Source organism: Hyperoodon ampullatus (genome assembly GCF_949752795.1).
Source record: "Hyperoodon ampullatus genome assembly, chromosome: 6".
In the NCBI taxonomy this organism is placed as follows: Eukaryota; Metazoa; Chordata; class Mammalia; order Artiodactyla; family Ziphiidae; genus Hyperoodon; species Hyperoodon ampullatus.
The window spans coordinates 70,602,080-70,625,645 of NC_136919.1; the positions used below are offsets into that span (position 1 = coordinate 70,602,080).

At 36.2% G+C, this 23,566-nt stretch overlaps 1 protein-coding gene across 2 annotated transcripts in view; it reads right to left on the reverse strand.

Moving 5' to 3' along the window:
- RIC1 (RIC1 homolog, RAB6A GEF complex partner 1) overlaps positions 1–23,566 on the reverse strand; it is a gene marked incomplete at its 5' end in the record, with an annotated part of 144,488 nt that overhangs the window by 99,614 nt on the left and 21,308 nt on the right. For both annotated transcript variants that reach the window (XM_079706868.1, XM_079706867.1), the window contains one exon: positions 7,734–7,841. In XM_079706868.1, the coding sequence (XP_079562994.1) occupies positions 7,734–7,841 (108 nt within the window). The remainder of the gene's footprint in view (positions 1–7,733; positions 7,842–23,566) is intronic.

Here is a 23,566-nt window from a genome sequence, read left to right on the forward strand (position 1 = left end):
CCATGGCTGCTGAGCCTGCGCATCCGGAGCCTGTGCTCCGCAACGGGAGAGGCCACAACAGTGAGAGGCCCGCATACCACAAAAAAAAAAAAAAAAAAAAAAAAAGATATAGGAACATAAGTAAAAATTAATGATTATCTGTGAGTAGTGAAGTTATTTATTTTTTCTTGTTTATCTCTACAATTCTCAGATTTTCTTCATCAAACATTTATCCCCCTTATTAAAAACTAAAACTTTTAAAAATCCAATTCTCAAAACTATAAAACTCCTAAAAGATAACATAACAGAAAATCTACATGACCTCGGTTTGGTGATGAATTTTAGATACAACACCAAAGGCACAATCGATGAAATAAACTGATAAGCTGGACATCATTAAAATTAAAAACTTCTGGGGCCTCCCTGGTGGCACAGTGGTTGAGAGTCCGCCTGCCGATGCAGGGGATACGGGTTCGTGCCCCGGTCTGGGAGGATCCCATATGCCGCGGAGCGGCTGGGCCCGTGAGCCATGGCTGCTGAGCCTGCGCATCCGGAGCCTGTGCTCCGCAATGGGAGAGGCCACAACAGTGAGAGGCCCACGTACCGCAAAAAAAAAAAAAAAAAAAAAAAAAAATTAAAAACTTCTGCTCTGCAAAAAATCTGTCAAAAGAATGAAAAGACAAGCCACAGACTGGCAGAAAATATTTGCAAAAGACATATCTGATAAAGGACTGTTACCCAAAATAACAAAGAACTCTTAAAATTCAAAAATAAGAAAACAAACAACCCAACTAAAAAATGGGCCAAAGACCTTAACAGGCACCTCACCAAAGATATATGGATGGCAAATAAGCATATGAAAAGATATTCCAGAGCATATGTCATGAGAAAAATGCAAATTAAAACAACGAGATACCACTATACACCTATTAGAATGACCATAATCCAAAACACTGACAACACTGTCAAAGATGTGGAGTAACAGGAACTCTCATTCATTGCTGATGGGAATACAAAATGGTACAGCCACTCTGGAAGACAGTTTGGCAGTTTCTTACAAAACTAAACATAGTTTTACCATACAACCCAGCAAGTGCACCTCAGCACATGAAAGGAGTTGAAAACACGTCCATACAAAAACCTGCACAAAGATGTTTATACCAGCTTTATTCATAACTGCTAAAATTTGGAAGCAACCAAGATGTCCTTCAGTAGGTGAATGTATAAACTGTAATACATCCAAACAATGATTTAATATTCATGCTAAAAAGTAATGAGCTATTAAGTCATGAAAAGACATGGAGGAACGTTAAATGCATACTACTAAGTGAAAGAAGCTAATGTGAAAAGACTACATACTGTATGATTCCAATTATATGACATTCTAGAAAAGGCAAAACTATGAAGACAATAAAACAGATCAGTGGCTGCCAGGGGTTATGGAATATGAAGGGATAAATAGGCAAAGCACAGAGGATCTGAGGGGCAGTGAAACTACTCTTTATATACTATAATGGTGGATACATGTCATTATCAATTCATCCAAACCCACACAATGTACAACACCAAAAGTGCACCGTAATGCAAACTATGGGCTCTGGGTGATAATGATGCTGAATGTAGATTCACCAATTGTAACAAATATATCACTCTAGTGGAGGATAATGGGGGGAGGCTATGCATGTGTTGGGGCAGGGAGTAATGAAAGAAATCTCTATACCTTCCTCTCAATTTTGCTGTTAACTTAAAATTGCTCTAAAAGACAAAGTCTATTTTTCATAAAGTCGATTTATGAACTTATAATTCATGTAAGCTAAACCATTAATTCATGTTTTAAATTACACAGAGATGAATTAACTTAAATCACTTGAATCAGGTCAGCATTTACTTAGCATATTTAACATAAACCAGACTACAATAGCTAAATTTATGTTCATCATGACATCTCCAGTTGTATGGAAATGTATGTTCTAGAAAAAGACTAGAAGCAATAACCAGGTAAAATAAAAACTGGACTTTCAGTAGCCAAAAAGAGTAAGTTGTTTGTTATCTTCTCTTACATATGTATTTTACTCACCCCCTACTTGAGAACAGAAATAATTCCAAACTTCTTTGTTTTCTTAATATTTAGTATATGCAAAGGTTAATAAATTATTGTGAAATTGTTTCTGTAGAGGCTGTTTCTAGTTATCTGGTAACTGGCCCTGTGGTAATTAGGAGTGGGGAATAGTGGCCCTAGTTAAAGAGCTCCATAAAGGATGTGGTTGAGGGTACAGGCTGTGAAGTGCTTGGTTTGCACATGAAAGGAACATTAGCAGGTAATCCTTTACTATCTCTAGAAATTGGCTAGCCCTGAGAGGGGCAGTCTCTTCCAGGGCCAGCTTCAAAGCATCAAAATACAGAAAAACAACAAAAGATTACAGAGAGAAAACAAACTTTCATAAATTTTACTGTTACAAAATTCTAAATATAATAGTGATGAAAATTTAGTACAATTTTTGTTTGTAATATATATCCACTAAAGAGAATGAAATTCTTTTTGCGGGGATAATATTTTTTGCTTAATTGAGATTTAAAGTTTATGTTCCCCTGCCAACATAATACTCAATGGGGAAAAGCTGAAAGCCTTCCTGCTAAAATCTAGAACAAAACAAGGATGCCCACTATCACCACTTCTATTCAACATAATATTGGAAGTCCTAGCCGAAGCAATCAGACAAGAAAAGGAAATAAAAGGTATCCAAATTGGAAGGGAAGAGGTAAAATTGTCATAATACACAGATGACAAGATACTATGTATCGAAAACCCTAAAAACTCCACACAAAAACTACTAGAACTGATAAACGAGTTCAGCAACGTAGCAGGATACAAGATTAACATACAGAAATCAGTTGCACCTCTTTACCCTACCAATGAAATATCAGAAAGTTTAAAAAAAATCCCTTTAAAACTGCATCCAAAAAATGAAAATACTTAGGAATTAAACTGACGAAGGAGGTTAAAGACTTATATGCTGAGAATTATAAAACATTGATAAAGGAAACTGAAGATGACTCAAAGAAATGGAAAGACATTTCATGCTTTTGGACTGAAAAAATGAATATTGTTAAAATGGCCATACTACGCAAAGCAATCTACAGATTTAAGGCAATCCTTTTCACAGAACTAGAACAAATAATCATAAAATTTATATGGAACCATAAAAGACCCAGAATTGTCAAAGCAATCCTGAGGAAAAAGAACACAGCAGGAGGCATAACTCTCCCAGACTTCAGAAAATGCTACAAAGCTACAGTAATCAAAACAGCATGGCATAGTACTGGCACAAAAACAGACATATGGATAAATGGAACAGAGAGCCCATAAACAAACCCACACACCCACACTCAGTCAATCTTTGACAAAGGAGGCAAGAAGTCATCTCTTCTTCTTCTTCTTCTTGCTGAAGAAGTCTCTTCAGCAAGTAGTGTTGGGAAAGCTGGACGGCTGCATGTACATCAGTGAAGTTAGAACACACTCTCACACCACACACAAAAATAAACTCAAAGTGGCTTAAAGACTTAAATATAAGACATGACACCATAAAACTCCTAGAAGAGAACATAGGCGAAACATTCTCTGACATAAACTGTAGCAGTGTTTTCTTAGGTCAGTCTCCTAAGGTAATAGAAATAAAAACAAAAATTAAAAAATGGGACCTATTCAGACTTATAAGCTTTGGCACAGCAAAGGAAACCATGAACAAAATGAAAAGAAAACCTATGAAATGGGAGAAAATATTTGCAAATGATGTGACCAACAAGGGCTTAATTTCCAAAATATACAACAGCTCATACAACTCAATAACAAAAAATCAAACAACCCAATCAAAAAATGGGCAGGGGCTTCCCTGGTGGCGCAGTGGTTGAGAGTCTGCCTGCCGATGCAGGGGACATGGGTTCGTGCCCCGGTCCGGGAAGATCCCACATGCCGCGGAGCGGCTGGGCCTGTGAGCCATGGCCGCTGAGCCTGCACGTCCAGAGCCTGTGCTCCGCGACGGGAGAGGCCACAACAGTGAGAGGCCCATGTACAGCAAAAAAAAAACAAAAAAAAACTACAGTGAGGTATCATCTCACACTGGCAGAATGGCCATTATCAAAAAGTCTACAAATATTAAATGCCGAAGAGGGTGTGGAGAAAAGGGAACTCTCCTATACTGCTGGTGGAAAAGTAAACTGGTGCAGCCACTATGGAAAACAGTATGGAGGTTCCTTAAAAAACTAAAAACAAAGTTACCATATGATCCAGCAAGCCCACTCCTGAGCATATGGTCTGGAAAAAAGGAAAAGTCTAATTTGAAAAGACACATACACCCCAATGTTCAGAGCAGCACTATTTACAATCGCCAAGACATGGAAGCAACCTAAGTGTCCATCAACAGATGAATGGATAAAGATGTTGTGTATATATATGGAATACTACTCAGCCATAAAAAAGAATGAAATAATGCCCATTTGCAGCAACATGGATGGACCTAGAGATAATCATACTAAGTGAAGTAGGTAGACAGAAAGAGACAAATACCACATTATATCACTTACATGTGGAATCTAAAATATGATAAAAATGAACTTATGTACAAAACAGAAACAGAGTCACAGACACAGAAAACAAACTTATGGTTACCAAACGGGGATGAGGGTGGAGGAGGGATAAATTAGGAGCTTGGGATTAGCCAATACAAACTACTAAATATAAAAAAAAAACCAAGTTCCTACTGCACAGCACAGGAAACTATATTCAATATCTTGTAACAAACCATAATGGAAAATAATATGAAAAATAAATAAATGTATATATATAAATATATATGTATGTATATAACTGAATCACTTTGCTGTACACCAGAAACACAACACTGCAAACCAACTATATTTCAATTAAAAATAAAGTTAGTGTTCCCACGATCAAAATCAATTGCAAAGTTTCCTCTTAATGCTAGTCTGTAATGTGATTTTACATACTTATATGTGAAAATGTGTTTTCAAACCAGTACTGCCAAATACTGATATCAACCCATGAGCATATGATTTTAATTGAATACATTCATCACTTGGTAGGCAATTATAAAGTCTACTAGATTTCTTCTATGTTTGCCTATTAACATGTCATTACATTGTAATCACTTCCAACTGAAGGTTAGGTGGAAGCACTCCTCATTTGCACAATTAATGGATTATGAATATGGAAATTTCTTTTGTAATTGCATCAAGGTCCAAAAAATACTACTTGAACTGTGGTTTGACCTTAGAAAAAATATCTATTGCTTATTTTTCTTAGAAATAGACATCTTACTTCTTGTTAACTTTTTTTTTTCTTTTTTTTTTTTTTTTTGTGGTATGTGGGCCTCTCACTGTTGTGGCCTTTCCCGTTGCGGAGCACAGGCTCCGGACGCGCAGGCTCAGCGGCCATAGCTCACGGGCCCAGCCGCTCCGCGGCACGTGGGATCCTCCCAGACCGGGGCACGAACCCGCGTCCCCTGCATCGGCAGGCGGACTCTCAACCTCTGCGCCACCAGGGAAGCCCTCTTGTTAACTTTTGACAGCAGTGGAAATATAAAAAGCAGCCTAACTTTACTTGTAATTCAAACATTAGCTGTCATCAAAATGGCTTAACCACATATAAGTTTCACATATAAGCACTGTTTTGCTTTATAGTTTTAAATTCATTAGGAAACATTATCAAGTCTGCAGCAAAGCTATTTTCCAAAGTCATTCAATGCCCCACAGGTGATTAAGAGTGGTTCCTCAAGTCCCAAAAATTTCATCCTCACACATGAGCTCAAAAAATTCACAATAAATCTTTACCACTAACTGTTAAGCCATCAAAAGACTGTGGGCTTGGGCAAGTCAGGATATTCAGCTTCTATTTCTGACAAAAACTTAATATAACCATCAGTTTTAAATGTTTACATATGCATAAGCTTTGTAAATTTGTCCAACTAAAGCCTTTTTCTGCTCCATGTGTTTACCACCATCAATCAAGACACCTTAGTGGATTCTACTTCAGGTTGTACTGAATTAGTGTTTTCTCAACTTTGAAAATTTTTTTCATCTGAAGTTGTCCCACACATGTTATTCATGGGGAGTAATTCTTAGTCATTTCACATTCTGTCTTGATATTCAAATAAACTGAGCAGTATTAACATTTGTCAGTTCATCATAAGAACCAAGCAAACTTACTTTGATTGCACCTTCATTTGTGAAAAAATTCTAATGTGATGAGATAATCCATTTTAAATTTTCTAATTTTTCCTGACTACTAATTTCAGTGAGCTGGGAATACTGTGATGAGTACGTAGCTGGGTAATTTCAACTTATACTGTATTCTTCTGGCATCACTATAGTGTCATTCCATAATAAACACAATATTTTGTCATCTAATTCAGTAATAAAATAATATACATGTGCTTTAAAAGCATGAAATTCAAAATCTATTTTTCTCTTTTTATTCCTTTGACATGATCAGTATGAACACAATACAGCAATATGTGTGGCACTTGAAACAATGAATTTATAAATGCTTTATTATAATTTATACTGCACTGAGAAGAGTGAAGAGATAAAGCACCACGTATGGTAACTGTCAGGATTACTCAACTCAGCTGTTGTCCCTTGAAAGCGGTTAGACAATATGTAAATAAATTAGCATTTTCGTACTCAAAAAAAACATTATTGATGGACAAAAAAATTTTCATATAATTTTCACCTGTCAAAAATACTATCCCTCTTTCATTTTTTCAATAATTTAAATACATAAAACTATTCTTAGTTCATGGTCCACACACCAACAGGAAGCAGAGTAAATTTGGTACATGGTTGGTAGTCTGCAAACCCTTGCTGCAGGAAGTGAGGAACTACTCAATATTTTTTACTTTATGGAGCCACTTTCAGATGATTAACCCAGTCAGCATTATATAGCATGAACAGGAAAAGGACTGAAAGCAGAGAGATAAATCAGTGTAGTACTTGACAGTAAATGGAATCTAAGTACCTAATTCTAAAGTCCTTCTCTCCAATATACACTATCTGTGTAACTTTGGATAAAACTTAATTTCTCAAACCCTCAATACACTAATCTACTACAAAGGACAATTGTATCTACTTCGAAGTGTCGATTTAAAGCTTAGAAGAGATGATACACCTAATGCGGTTATAATAATAGTTACATGGAAGGTGCTCTCAATAAATGTATTATTGCTAATTCAAATTAGGTGATGATGACAGCCCAAGAGCTGACAATGAAAAGGTAAAATTAACCAGACCTAAGCACATTAATGGAATAGAGGAGAAATGCAGAAGTAAACACAAATAGATATGAGAATGCAGTATGACATAAACACGAAGTTTATCATTTTTATGAGACATCCTTGGGAACAGAGGGCAGGATTTATAATATAAATTTGGGAATACCATGTAAATACAGATGAAAGCTTAAAAAATCTAGATTAGACTTCAAGGACAAAACAGGAAAGTGAGAGGAATAAAAAGAAAAGGATATAGGCACCGTTTAGGTATGAGAGAAAGTAGAAGAATCAAAAAAGACGATATAGTAGGAGTAACCTGAATAGAAGAATCGGTACAGCAATTCCTATCACAGATGGTAAATACTAATGGGTGTGAAAAAGTGAAAGGATCTTATCCAAGAGAATTAAATTTAAATGCGATGTAATGATTTCATAAGAAAACAGCACTAAGTTGAAAAATGTACTTACTGACACAGCTATCATGGTACTATCTGGCCTCCATTCAGCTTGCTTGTAGGATCCAAACTGAGAAGATGATTTTGCAGGTTCCTTGTAGGTTACGATTAATACACTAGGCTGGAAGAAAACAGTTTTATTTTATTAATAGCTCATAAAAAGTAAAAAAATCTAAGATAACATCATGGAGTACACTGACAGTATTTTAATAATTCTAGAAGTATAATAAAAGATAACATAATCCAATATTAAATGAGTTTAAACAGTCCAAGCAAATCAACTAAAAAGAACCATAAAGAAAGACAATCTGAATAAGCCTATATCCATTAAAGAAATTGAATTGATAATAATCTTCAAAAACAGAAAGGACAGGGCTTCCCTGGTGGCACAGTGGTTCAGAGTCTGCTTGCCGATGTAGGGGACACAGGTTCGTGCCCCGGTCCGGGAAGATTCCACATGCCGCGGAGCGGCTGGGCCTGTGAGCTATGGCCGCTAAGCCTGCGCGTCCGGAGCCTGTGCTCCGCAACGGGAGAGGCCACAACAGTGAGAGGCCCGCGTACTGCAAAAAAAAAAAAAAAAAAAAAAACAGAAAAGACCAGGCCCAGATGGGTTCACTGGTGGATTCTACCAAACCTTTAAGGAAGAAATTATACAAAATTTCTACAATCTCTTCCACAAGATAAAAGCAGAGAATACTAACTCCTTCTATGAGGCCAGTAGTATTACCCTAATACTAAAACCAGAAAAGACATTAGAAAATAAAATAACAAACCAAGAGCTCTCATGCACATAGATGCAAAAATTCTGAACACAATATTAGTAAATCAAATCCAAAAATGTATAAAAAGAATTATATACTATAATCAAGTGGGATTTATTACAGATCTGCAGGATTGGTTCAACATTTGAAAATTAATATAATCTACCATCATATCAACAGACTAAAGGGAAAAAAATCACATGATCTTATCAATAGATGCAGAGAAAGAATTTGACAAAATCCAACACCCATTCATGACAAAAACTCTCAGCAAACTAGAGACAGAGGGGAACTTCTTCAACCTGACAAAGAACATCTACAAAAACCTTTAGCTAAAAACATACTCACTGGAAGAAACTAGCTTTCCTGATAAGATCAGGAACAAACTAAGGATACTCCCTCTTACCCTTCCTTTTCAAAATCATACTGGGAGAACACAAGAAAAGGAAATGAAAGATATACAGATTGAGAAGAAAGAAATACAACTTATTCTTAGATGACATGACTGCTCATATAGAAAATCAGAAAGAATGAATAATAACAAAAAAACTTGTGGAAATAATAAGTGACTATGGCAAGGTTGCAGGATACAATATTAATATATACAAGTCTAACTGCTTTCCTATATACTAGCAATGAACAAGTGGAATTTTCAACAAAAAATATTTAGATATAAATTCAAAATATGTGTAGGATCTATGTGAGGAAAACTACAAAGTTTCAATGAACAAAATAAAATAAGAAAAAATAAATGGAGAGATATTCCAAATTCATGGATTAAAAAGCTCAGTATTGTCAAGATGTTCAGTTCTTCCCAATTTGATCTACAGATTCAACACAATCCCAATCAAAATCACAGCAAGTTATTTTATAGATATTGACAAACTGGTTCTAAGGTTTACATGGAGAGGCAAAAGACCGAGAACGACCAACACAATATTGAAGGAAACGAACTAAGTTGAAAGACTGACACCACCCAACTTCAAGACTTACTATAAAGATACAGTAATGAAGAGAGTGTGGTATTGGCAAAAGAATAGAAAACAGATCAATGAAAGAATAGCCCAGAAACAGACACACATAAATACAGTCAACTGACCTTTGACAAAGAAGCAAAGGCAACACAATGGAGAACAGATAGTTTTCAACAAATGATGCTGGAACAACTGGACATCCACTTTCTGGCACTACAAGAAGCTCCACAAGGTCATCTTGTACTCTGTCTGTCCTTGCCCTAAAATCAGCCATTTTTTCAGGGATTCCTGACTCTTTCATTAGAGATAGTATTTAGAAAAGAAGACATGAAAACAAGGTGCTTACTGCTAGTGGGGTGTCATTACTTGTAGGTCCTCTCAGCAAACAAAGTAGGAAGTATATAAACCTATACTAACCCAAATATACACACGTATCTCTACATATTTCTCTCAATATATGCATATATTTATAAACAAAAATACATGTGACTATAATCAAGCACAATGTGGTTCTTTCTAGCCTTCTCCCTTACTTATTTGGAACTTTCTTCAGACAGTGAGAACCTGGCTATCATTTCATACAACTAATTTAGCTCTTTGTTCAACCTTACCATATGTATATAGTATTTTGGAATTGCTAATTATACCCCTATAAAAAAACAAATTTACCAAATACAATACAGTTTTTTTGGATAACTTCTACTTTAGCCTTAGAATAATGAGTTACAATGCCATTTTCCAAAGTTACATAGGTCATCCCCTTAAAAGCTTTTTTTAATCTCTGAAAGTGAAATACAAAAGTTTCTAAGAAGCTAACAAAGCTCCAAACACATTAAAACTGCTAGGCATTAGTTGTCTGTACTTCAAATATCAATTAAAAGTTAAAAACAAATACCCTGGGAGCAGTGACATTAGCAAAATGTCAGTAAAAAGTCCTAGATTCTCTTCCCCACCACCCGCCACGACAATTCGCAGACAAATCCCCTTTTGTGAGAAATACAGAAACAAACTGAAAAGCACCTGAATGCTGGATGAATGAGAGATCACACTCATCAAAGCTGGTAGGGAAATTCAGGACACCTTCTCACCAGAATTCCTACCACCAACACAGTGCCATACAATCAGGATGAAACCCTCCAACTCCCAGCTAATCTCTACAAAGGAAAAGGGGTGGTCTGTGTGTCAGATGGATGCCCCAACCTTTCCACAGGGATCCTCAGAGGACAGGCTTCTAACTTGTCAGTCTTGAAGCACTGTCAGGACCGGCATAATCTAGCTACCTGGGGGAGAACAGAGACAACAGCTTGGTCTGGTAGTCACCAATAGCTCCTCTCCACAGCTTAGCGCAGAGTTAGCAGAGAAAATAATTCTAGCTCTCAGCTTTTCCCTGGGAAAAAAAAGAGTTGATCCACACATCCAAAAGCCCAATTGCTATGGGGCCTATTCAAAGGAATGGGTTCTGTCTTACCTGCCTCAGAGTGCTGACAGGATCTGGAAAAATCTAGCTGCCTGGGGGCTAGTGAGCACAGAGACAGAGGTTTGGGCAGGCAGTTGCCATAGCCCCTCTCCCTGGCTAAGTATAGAGCAAGTAGATTAAAAACCCAACCCCAACTTCTCCCTGGGGCGCTAAAGATTAGTCCACAATTCCAATGCCCCGACTTTTCCGGGGGCTGCCTAAAAAAGGGGTGGGGCGAGGGGGGGTCTGTCTTGCCTTCCACTGGGCAATAACGAGGCCTGGCAAAATTTAGCCACCAGGTAGCTAATGAGAATAGAGACCGAGGTTTGGGCTGCCAGTTCCCAAAGCTCCTCCCCCCAGCTCAGCACAGAGCAAGTGGATGAAAAAACGCAGCTCTCAGCTTCTCCCAAGAGAGGGGAAGAGTTGGCTAAACCATCAGATGATCCAACTTTTTTAGAGGCTGCCTGAGAAATGGCTTCAGTCTCACTTGTTTTGATGCTGTGAGGGGATGTAGAATAATCTAGACACCAGGCGGCTGCAAAGAATAAAATAAGCATGCTGAACTACAATATAGTTTTGAGATGCCACCAGAATCTCTGGCTGGGCTGACTGGTAGGGATCTTCTTCTGTATGAGGCCAATCCATAAAGACTGGAGAGGTGGCTGCTTTGCCTAATGCACAAACACCAAAAAAGAGAGTCAAGGAAGATGAAGAAACAGGCAAATATGTTCCAAAGGACACAAGATAAATCTCTAGAAAGAGATCCTAATGGGGCTTCCCTGGTGGCACAGTGGTTAAGAATCCGCCTGCCAATGAAGAGGACACGGGTTTGAGCCCTGGTCTGGGAAGATCCCACATGCCGCAGAGCAACTGAGCCCATGCTCCACAACTACTGAGCCCACATGCCATAATTACTGAGGCCTGCATGCCTAGAGCCCGTGCTCTGCAGTGGGAGAGGTCACCACAGTGAGAGGCCTGTGCACCGCAGCAAGGAGTGGCCCCCGCTCGCCACAACTGGAGAGGGCCCGTGTGTAGCAGCGAAGACCCAACACAGCCAAAAGTAAAATAAATAAAATAAATTAAAAATATATATATAAACATATTTTTATATACATATTATACATATAATTTATTAAATATAAATATAAAACTACCAATCAGAAATCACAAAGCTAAAGAATATAATAACTGAAATAAAAACTCACTAGAGAGATTCAACAGAAGACTAGATCAGGCAGAAAGAAAAAAGGTCTAAGAAAAGTCATCAGGAATCATTCAATCACAAAAACAAAAAGAAAAAAAAATGAAAAAAAGAGTAAAAAAACAACCTGAGGAACTTGTGAGATACCAACAAGCAGATCAATGTATGCTCAGGAGAAAGAGAAATGACCAGAAAACTTTTTCAAAGAAATAATGGCTGAAAACTTCCCAAATCTGGGGAAGGAAATGGATGCCCTGATACAAAAAGCCCAAAGAACCCCAAAGAGGAACTCAAAGAAATCCACAATGAGACAAATTAAAATTAAATTGTCAAAAGTCAAAGCAAAGAGAGTTTTGAAAGCAGAAGAAAAAGGCAACTTGTCATGTACAAGGGAACCCCCATAGGACTATAAGCAAATTTCTCAGCAGAAACCTTGCAGGCCAGAAAGGAGTGGGATGATATATCCTAAGTGCTAAAAGAAAAAAGCCGCCAACCAAGAATACTATAACTGGCAAGCTATCCTTCAAAAAAGAAGGAAAATTAAAATCTTTCCCAAACAAACAAAAACTGACGGAGTTCATCACCACTAGACCTACTTACCAGAAATGCTAAAGGGAGTTCTTCAGGTTAAAATGAAAGGTCACAGAACAGCAACACTATAGCATAAAAAAAGTACAAAACTGACTGGTACAGGTAAATATATAGACAAATACAGAACACTACAATGATAAGTAAATTCCTGTTAATCCTAGTATAAAAGTTAAAAGACGGAAGTATCAAAAGAACCTAATAAATATAGTAATAGATGCATAACATCTATTAATTAATTAATTCACCAATTAGAGACCTATATGTAAAACCTGATCCATCAAAGTTCAGGAATATAAAAGAAAATCTTTTGTGGTCTTGGGTTAGGCAAAGAGTTCTTAGATAAGACACAGTATTTATTTCATGGCTCACAAAATAAATATTATTAAAACTGACAGACTGGTCCTTATAAAAATCAAATATTTCTCTTCAAAAAACACTACTAAAAAGAATAAAAGACATGCTACAAACTGGAAAAAAATATTTGCAAATCACATATCTGCATCAATGACTTGTATCCAGAACAAATGAAGAATTCTTAAAATGCAGTAAATATATATATATACAATCCAATTTTTTAAATAGGCAAAAATTTAAATAAAATAATTACAGCATTGTATTTAACACGTAAATACAAAAACATACTGACATAAGGAACTGAATAAATGAAAGCAAAGGGACAGCTCTTTCTTACATAGAATTCCAATTAATAAATAGAGAAGGAAAAAGGATGTAGAGAATCATCATTAGATAAACACCACATAATTAGCTGCAGACAAGATCCAGTGATAGACATAAAATCAGTGAGCAAAAGTTTCAGGAAAAATAGGATATGAACAATATCTTCCCCCAGTTCCTTTTTAACTACAAAAAGAATGACAGTTTATAGTAGAGAAACCTCGCAGACACCAAGTGATCAAGGTAAAGGTCACCAATAGTAAGATATATGAACATCATGAACTCCTTGATATAATACTGAGTAGGACATTTTTGTGATAATTTCTGCCAAAAACACATAAACGCATTCCATTCATGAGAAAAATCAAATAAACCCAAGCTGATAGATTCTATAAATGAACTGATCAGTATTCTTCAAAAGGATCAAGGTCATAAAAGAGAAGGAAAATTGAACAACTATTACTGAATGGAAAAGACTAAGAAATAACAACTACATCAGTAGAAAAATTAGGGAAAATTTCAATGAGATCTGTACTTTAATAATACTGTACCAATGTTAATTTCCTCTTTATAATTATGCTAAGTGAAAGACACACAAGAACAACCAAAAAAGAAGTACATACTGTCTGATTTCATTCATATAAAATTCTAGAAAATGAAAACTAATCTACAGTGAGAGAGAGTAAGCAGATGAGTGCCCAGAGATGGAGGGCAGTGGGAAGCCACTACAAAGAGACAGGAGGAAACATCTGGGGGTAATGGATATGTTCATTATCATGATTATAGTGATGGTTTAATAGGTGCATACACATCAAACTTAATCAAATTTACACTGTAAACATGTACAATTTATGTGTATGTCAATTATATTTATATTTATGTCAAGTGTATCCTAAAAAAGTTTTAAAAGTTAAAAACAAGTTATCTTAGATGGTCTTTTGAAGAACTAATTAAAGGGGGAAAAAAACATACTTACAGAGGCCTACTCAGAATCTGTTGCAAAAACCTAAAAGAGAAACCTGAACTATGATAGAAGGTAGGAGGGACAGAAAGAAGACAAAAACAACAAAAACTGATTGTAATTTGTTTCACAACTACAATACATACATGCAAGATACAAGTTAGAGTAAATTGCATCTTTATTTTTGATGATTTAGGGATCTCTGACCTATTTAAAAGGTTTTTTTTTTAATGTTAATGACAAAGGAGACAACGTTAACCAATCAAAAAAGGGGCTTTTAAGAAGGTTTCTATTGTTATAATCAGCAATGATGATAATTTGCCTACTGGATTAATAAAGGTAAAAGAGCAAATCAGAGTGACAATATTTAATCACTAATTTAAAATCATAGTATGTTTTAGTATTTACTAATTTATTTCTAACTATTTCAATATTTATATATCTTATAAACTTTTCATTTCTCAAAATGAATGACTTCCCTAATTTGGGAGTCAGAAAGCATATCAAACCTGATATTGTTATTCTGCTTGTATCCATATCAAAAGAATAATGTACAATAATGTGGGCTTATGAAACTGCTAAATTTTTACGTAAAGCAGACAACCAGCAGCCTTCAGTCCCACCTCTCTTCTAGTGACTTACATTTTGCATAAATGTTAATAAGTACTACTTCGACTCTGTAAATAGCAGAAATCAACGTGTTTAAAGGCCCCCAATTAATTGTTGACTCTATTAAAAAAAAATCCTTTCTAGGAGGCAATTTTACTCCTTACAAAACTGTCTCTGTGTCTAAATATATGTATACCTAATGAAGTCTATCAGATATTTCCTTGTAACTTGTAACATGGTAACACAGATTCAAGTAAGCATTAATTTTTCTGCATAAAAAGTACTTTCTGGTACTGGGGGTTAGGACTTCAATATATCTTTTGGCGGGAGACATGATTCAACCCATAATTCTCTTTGTAATGCTCTATAATAATTGAGAAGTGGGGTACTAAGAGTAAATAAAAACATCCTATGACTGTATGTCTTATTGTGTATGTCTACTAAGGCTGTGCAAACTTTCTGCAACAAGAGAAATGCACTATACAATACAGTATATACTAGTCACATGTGACTACTGAGCACTTGAAACATGGCTAGTTTAAGGAAATGATTTTATTTTACTGAATTCTTAATAAACTAAAATTTTTAGTAATATATGACTGGTGGTTTCCTTGCTGGATATAATGAAGTAGGTTCTGTAGATCTCATTATTGTTCATTTAAAGGGCTGAAGACCAATTCAGTTACAAAAATCCTGTGTTAACACTGAACAGGTTTCTTTACCACAGAGCTTTAGCAAATCTTTAGTGGGCTGATGTACACTGTAAATCTTCAATAGATACAGTATGTATATTTCCCAAGTTTATTTGATTAAACAACTCATCTTTCCCTAGATTACCACACAGTATCAAGAGTTCCGTATACCAGCCTCCAGGAAATTCTATTCTACACTTTTCGAGTAGTTATATGTGTATATTATGTCTGATAAACTAAATGTCATCAACGTTTAAAGTCTACTTTTTACTTTTTTATAGTGTCTAATTTACTGCGCTTTAGTGTATTCAGAGTTGTGCAATCATCACGCCCATATAATTTCAGAGCTTTTTTTTTTTTTTTTTTTTTTTTTGGCGGTACGTGGGCCTCTCACTGTTGTGGCCTCTCCCATTGCGGAGCACAGGCTCCGGACGCACAGGCTCAGCGGCCATGGCTCACGGGCCCAGCCGCTCCGCGGCATGTGGGATCTTCCCGGACCGGGGCACGAACCCGTGTCCCCTGCATCGGCAGGCGGACTCTCAACCACTGCGCCACCAGGGAAGCCCTCAGAGCATTTTTTAAATCACTCCAATAAGACACTCTGTATCTATTAGTAGTCATTCTCCATTCCCTCCCCACCCCCACCCCCAGCTCCTAGTAACCAATAATCTACTTTCTGACTCTATGGATTTGCCTATTCTGGAGATTTCATATAAAGGGAATCATATGACACCTGGCCTTTCACTTAGCATAATCTTTTAAGGTTCATCCATGTTGTAGCATGTATCAATACTTCATTCCTGTTATGACTGAATAATATTCCCTTGTATCGATATACAACATTGTGTTTATCCATTCATCTGTTGATGGATGTTTGGGTTGTTTCCACCTCTTGGCTATTGTGAAAAATGCTGCTATGAATGTTCATGCACAAGTTTCTGTTGGAACACCTGTTATCAATTCTTTTGGCTATATACCTAGGAATGGAATTGCTGGGTCATATGATAACTCTGTGTTTAACTTTTTGAGGAACTGTCAAACTGTTTTCCACAGTGACTGCACTATTTTGTTATACATTCCCACCAGCAGTTCACGAGAGTTCTAATTTTTTCACCTCCTTGCCAACACTTGCTACTGCCTTTTTAATGGTAGCCATCCTAGTGAGTGTGGTAGTATCTCATGGTTTATTTACATTTCTCTAATGAATAAATCACGTTGAGCATCTTTTCATGTGGCTATCTTACATCATCTCTGGAGAAATACCTATTCAAATCCATTGCCTATTTTTTTAACTGGGATCACCAACTTTCAAAGAGGTACTGTTCCAATATCTGTCTTTTTAAGTTATTAGTGGGGTTCTTTTGTTCATATAGGAAAATTCACTATAAATGGTGATTAGATTCCCTGACAAGCTCAACAAGATCTGCTAAGCCCACATATACTAACAGGGAATATAATACAGTGGTTAATAATACAAGCTCTGAAGTCTGAATGCAAGGTTCAGATACTTGCTCTGCCATTTAATAGCTTTGCAAGCTTGAACAAACATTTCTCCTATGCTTCAGTTTCTGCATCTTTAAAATAAATCTAACAATAGAACCTACCTCACTGGTAGGTTCTGCAAAAATTGAATAAATAAATAACAGCACTTGGCAGAGTGCTTAGAGCTCAGTAAGCACTGTAGATATTATTTGTTGCTATTTTATTATTTTGATGTCCCAGGATCACATTATTAAAAATACTACAGAACAAAACTCCCAACTGCTTCCTTGAGATAATGTATTTGAAATTCCTACTTAAGACACCAGTAACATATTGCTTTCTGCTACAGCTTAAGCAATGACAAGATCAACCCAACTCTCTGGCAGTATAGGGCTTGGACCACCAGATACCTGAATGGGGAGAAGAACCAGGCTGACCAGAAGGAGACACAGGGAACTTTCTGGAGTGATGAAAATATTCTGAATCTTCATTGGAATAGTCATTACATTAGTATATACGCCTGTCAATATCCACTTAAGAACAACACATCACTGTACATTAAAAAACAAAAGTCTAAAAGTAAATAAATAAATAAGCCATCATTTAAGTATACTGAATACTATTTACAAACTCAGGAAACATTACTAATATGTTTAAGATGATTTTCAAAAAAGGTTTTCTGGTTAATTGTTAACAGTCCATTAGGTATTATTTTCAAAGTACACAGGTCACTTCTATCAGTAACATGCAATTTCTTCTACTGATATCATGTCAGTAGTGATAAGTAATGAACTCCATGCTTCAAACATTCCTCGAATTCCAAAGTGCAACTTTCCTTAAGGGTAGCAGCTAATGACTGTGACTGATGACTCAAGCTCAACACCAATACTCATGGCATTAAACTGAGATGATCACCTTCATGTCCAGGAAAAGGACAGCCAATAAACTTTGGTTATTTTCTTTCTTTCCTTTATGAAATGAGTTAATACTTGAGAAATATCTGATTCCCACTTTCAAGCTCCTGAAACCAGACTGTTTACCTCCTACCATGTTACTATTTTTTATCCTGTGCAATATTACCTCAATTAACAAGTACTCTTGAATGGAAACACTTTTAAAATTAATTTCATGAATACAAAAATCACCCATAAAGTATTCACACTAGATATGCTTAACTTTATCTAATCAAACCTTGAAACGTAACTTTCAGTTTACAAGAAATATAACGGATTCAAGGAAAACATTAACAACTAAGCAAATCCAGAGAGTGAGGGTGATCTTTCAAGAAAAGTGACCTAATCTATTAAAAACAAAATAAATCTACATATTGAATAACTGAAAGTAAGAGAAGGAAGGAAGACTATCCTAGGTTAAGCGATAACAATTTCTAAGTTAAGATATAACAATCCAATGGAATGCATGATCCTTGAGTAGGTCTGTTTTAAAATAAGAAAAAGGCTGCGCAAGTAATTTGGGGAATACTGGGGAAATTTTCAAGTCAAACTCCGTAATAGAATATATTAGGGAATTATTAATTTTCATATTATGGCTATGTATATTTAAGTCATTTTTAGAAGATGCACAATAAGTAGTTAGGTATTAGTGTAGTGTCTTGATGTCTCCAACTTTCGAAGAGTTCCCACAAATATATACGCACAGACATATACACATATACACCCAAGCAAATAAATGAGAAAGAAAATGTTGACAACTGCTGATTCTAGGTGGTGAGTATCCAGGTATTCTGTATGTTTTAAAACTTTATAAAGAAAATGAGAAGTTGGTTGTATTCTTAAATTGGAAAACAATACTTAAATCTCATGAATTAGGAAACCACACTAGTCCCTCTAGAGAAGCATCAGTTTAGTCCTATGTGTGTACACAATTGGACATAATTAGAGATGGAAATTTCTAGAAACAAACTGTACAGAGCTGAAGGTATGCAATCTGTATAATTTATCTCCATTTCCTAGCATATAGTTAAGAGCAAACTATGGGTCACAGACCAACATACCTCAACAGCACACCATGATATCAACAACAAAGACTCTAGAAGTCTTATGTACTATGTGACTTCACTATTATGTACTATGAGTCTTCACTATTACATACTACTTACATGCCATATAAAAAAAAACAAATAATAGAACTTCAGAAAGAGCTTAGAAAAAAAATTAGTAACTAAGATTTATAAGTTGGACTTAAAGAAATAGAATCAGTTATCTGGAAAATAGACTTAGGGAGACTACCTAATTCCCCTATTCCAGAAAAATAGTAAACATTTTAAAATACACTAAACAATACGTTTTTCTGGTTTGAAATATACATCCATGTTTTAAGACTTTTCTTCTTCCTATACACCATCTTTCCAGTTGAGTTTCATAATCTTCCTTTAGTTCAACCTCAGAATTGGTGGAACCCAGGCTTATGAAAATGTCTAAAATGGAAAGAAATCCATTCTACTTCACAGTATCATTTCATTTAAACAGAATATACTAAAAGATTATTAGACACCATGCTTGAAATTTAGTGGGCATTAAACAATCTTTAAGTCTGAATAGAACTATTTGAATATGGTTTTACTTGAGTTGTTGCTAAGATGTCTTTCAAACAGATTGTCTCAACTGTTATTGTTCTTACTTTATAGGAGAAGCAGCACAGGACAATCTCCACGAAATCAGCTTTGGCATTAAGCGTGGGTTTGAATCTCAGCTCTGCCATTTATTAAATAATTTCCTCTAGGTCACACAATGACTTTATTTGAGCCTCACTTTCCCTATCTGGAAAACAGAACTAAGACCAATCTCCCAAAATTACTGTAAGGATCTCATGAAATAATATACATAATAAACTTAAACAGAGCCTGACATACAATATGCACTCAATACTTATTAGTTTATATTTGTTCTCATTTAGGTTTTTAGTTTTAAGGTCAGTGGGATTTATATTTCATGTGACTGACAGCGAAAAAAAATTAACAAAAATTCTATCACCCTTCTGCTTCAAAAACAAGTGATACTGATGATGGCAGCAGAGCTGATGGTAGTGGATCTGGTTCTTAAAGAAAGTGATAACAATAATGGTAATGTAAGACAAATGAGACCCCAAAACTACTGAATACTGTACTGTAAATAACCAAGCTTCAAACATATTCTCTTCCTACCACTTCACACACACACACACTCTCTCTCTCTCTCAAAACAAAACAGCTCAGTCTTGCTTTAAGAAGAAAGCAGAAATTACATCAACAATTACATGTGCTTGAAGAGAAAAATTAAGGAATTATTTCTTCTAATGACTGAGAATTATGACACAAAGAGCCAATTTGCTCAGTTTTACCCCATTAAGACTTAGGGAAACATAAAATTGCCTAACAAAAGTTAAATCACAAGGACTTTCAACAATGAGAGAGTAAAGAGACTGGCAAATCCTCTCCCCCCAAAAACAACCATAAAACTGAACAAAACAAACATTTCAAATACAGTTGACCCTTGATCAACACAGGTCTGAACTGCACAGGTCTACTCATATGAGATTTTATTCAGTAAATACGTACTACAGTACATCTCAATCTGTGGTCCGCTGAACCCATGGACACGGAAACGTGGATACAGAGGGCTGACTGTAAAGTTATACGCAGATTTTTGACCACACAGAGGTCAGGGCCCCTAACCCCTGTGTTATCCAAGGGTCAACTGTACTGTATTTGAAAAGTGATGGCATACAAATTAAGAACATTTTATGCACAGGAAACTTCTGAACCTCAGATAAGAACAGTGGCAATAAATGATGTTCTTGCCAGGACTGTTCCCATCCCCTCACCAAAGCTTGGTAGGCAGCAGTGCCACCAGGGTGGGGCTGTTGGTGAAAAACCAGCAGCTTTGCTGCTAAAGGTAGGCTGCCTTGACATGGAGCAGAGTGCAATACAGCCTGCAGCACTGTTAAACTGGCAAATTCTTAGAAAACAAACAGAAAAAGCTAACAGTGTTGCTAGCCAGAGTTTGCAGACAGCTTTGGGCAAGCAGCACATCCCTCAACCAGCAAGAAATTTAACAGGAAAATCCTGGACACCAGAGAGTCAAAGAGGGAACAGATAAGCTTGCCACACATCCTTGGTTCAATGGGAGACAGACTTATAAAAAGGAAAAACGCTGAAGCACCCAAGCTCTCCACTCATCCCTGTCTGTCAGGGACGCTGTGTACATGCAAAGCTAAGAGCACTGAAAGGCCAAGCTCCCCACACATCACTAGTTCACTGGGAAGCTGTCTGCAAGGAAGTTCCAGAAAGGCCTGGCAGGAAATAAAAGCTGGGGCAGACATTAAAACATCCTGAACTTTGCCTGTACTCCCAAACCCACACATCATCCCACAATCAACAGAGAACAGATGCCTTACTGGCTCAAAATGTTTGAACATCTAAACAGTATGCAGACATAGAGGCAACCCCTAGAAAGCCATGGTAAAAATAAAAATAAGAAAAAATAAGCAGAGACATTAGTCAGTGGCTGCACATTGCAGGGGAGATAAATTTTGCTGATTAAGTCCAGGAAACTTACTAAAAAACCAATACTAAAACAAGTATCAGCAACAATGACCCTCAGAAAACAAACAAAACAAACAAAAAAAAAAACCTCTAGAGTTATAATAAATTATCCAAAATGTCCAATCATCAACAAAAAAAGTTTAAAGATATACAATGAGTGACCCAGACTGAAGGAAAAAGAAACTACCTGTGAGCGGGCCCAGAATGGCAGGCAAATAATTCAAATCAGTCATGAAAAACATATTAAAAGAATAAAGGAAAGTATGTTTAAATAATGAAAAAAAATATGATGACACCTAAACAAGTGGGGAATCTCAAAAAAGAAGTAAAATCAATAAAACAGAACCAATTCTAGAAATTCTACAGTTTAGAAGTATTGGGCTGGCCAAAAAGTTCATTCAGGTTTTTCCGTAACATCTTACGGAAAAATCCGAACAAACTTTTTGGCCAACCCAATACAATAACTGAAATGAAAACATTATACAGACTCAGCAGCAGATCTGAGATGGCAGATCAAAAAACATGAAAACACTTCAATAAAATTAAGCAATCTAAAAGACGGAAAAGAAAGACTCAAGTGAAGAGAGCCTCAGAGACCCCTAAGACATCAAGTGCACCAATGCACATATAATGGGAAGTTCCAGGAGATAGTACATGGGATAAAAAAATATTTGAATAAATAATGACTGCAAATGTCCCAAGTTTTATGATAGACATTAAGCCCCAGATTCAGAATGCTTGACAAAATCCCAGTGGGATAAACACATGCACACATACATCATACACAAAACTACTTAAACTCAACAAAAAGAAAATGTGAAAAGAATATAGGTAAAACAAGTGATCACACACAAGACAACAAAAATGCCATTAATGGCTCACTTCTTGTCAGAAACAATGGAGACCAAGAAGACACTGAAAGAACATATTTAAATGCTGAAACAGAAAAACTGTCAACCATGAATTCTATATCCAGCAAAACTATCTTTTGGAACTATAAACAAAGACATTCCCAGATAAACAGAGATTAAAATATTTGTTCTTATCAAACCTGCCTTATGAGAAATACTAAAAGAAATCCCTCAGGAAAAAAGGAAAGGACTTCAAAAGGTGTGCAGAAAAGAGTTAACAGGCTTAAGACTGCTGTACTAAAAAAACAAACAACCAAACAAAAAAAACCCTCCTGCCTGCAAGGTTGGTCCTGAGCTGGCATCTGGGAACTTGGATTTTGGGAGGGTTCCCACCATTCCAAAACTAATTAGAGTGGCTGACTGTACCTAAACTGTTTATACAAATCAAATGGCTTATGCTGAAACACCTGTTTTCTTTCAGACAATGTGAAATTCAGTATGAGCTGGGCAGAAAGTCCCCAGTAAAAACCTTGGGGACTAGGTCTATAACAAGCTTCCCTGGAATTCAACATTGCACAAATGTCGTCAAAATTTAATGGAGAAAATAAACACATTCTATATGACGGCACTGAAAGAGGACTATTTGAAGCTGGCAGCTGGTTCCTCCAGATTTTGCCCACTAAACTTTTTCCCTTTGGCAAATTTGCCTTGTATCCTTTTGTTGTAATAAATCACAGTCATGAACGTGACTATATGCTGTGTACTGTGAGTCTTCCTAGCAAATCACTGAACCGGGGGTAATTTGGGGAACTACTGAGAAGATGGTAACTCAAATCCAAAGGAAGAAACAAAGAGCACAAGATATGGTAAATGGATAAAGGTAAAAGACTGAATAAATGTATTTTTGTCTTTTCTCCTTCTAATTTCTCTAAAATATATCAGCCTTTATAAGACAATAACTTAAAAATAAAATACACTGCACTGTTGGGTTTATAACATACAACATACATGACAATAATACCTCAAAAAAAGCACCTGAAAACAGAACCA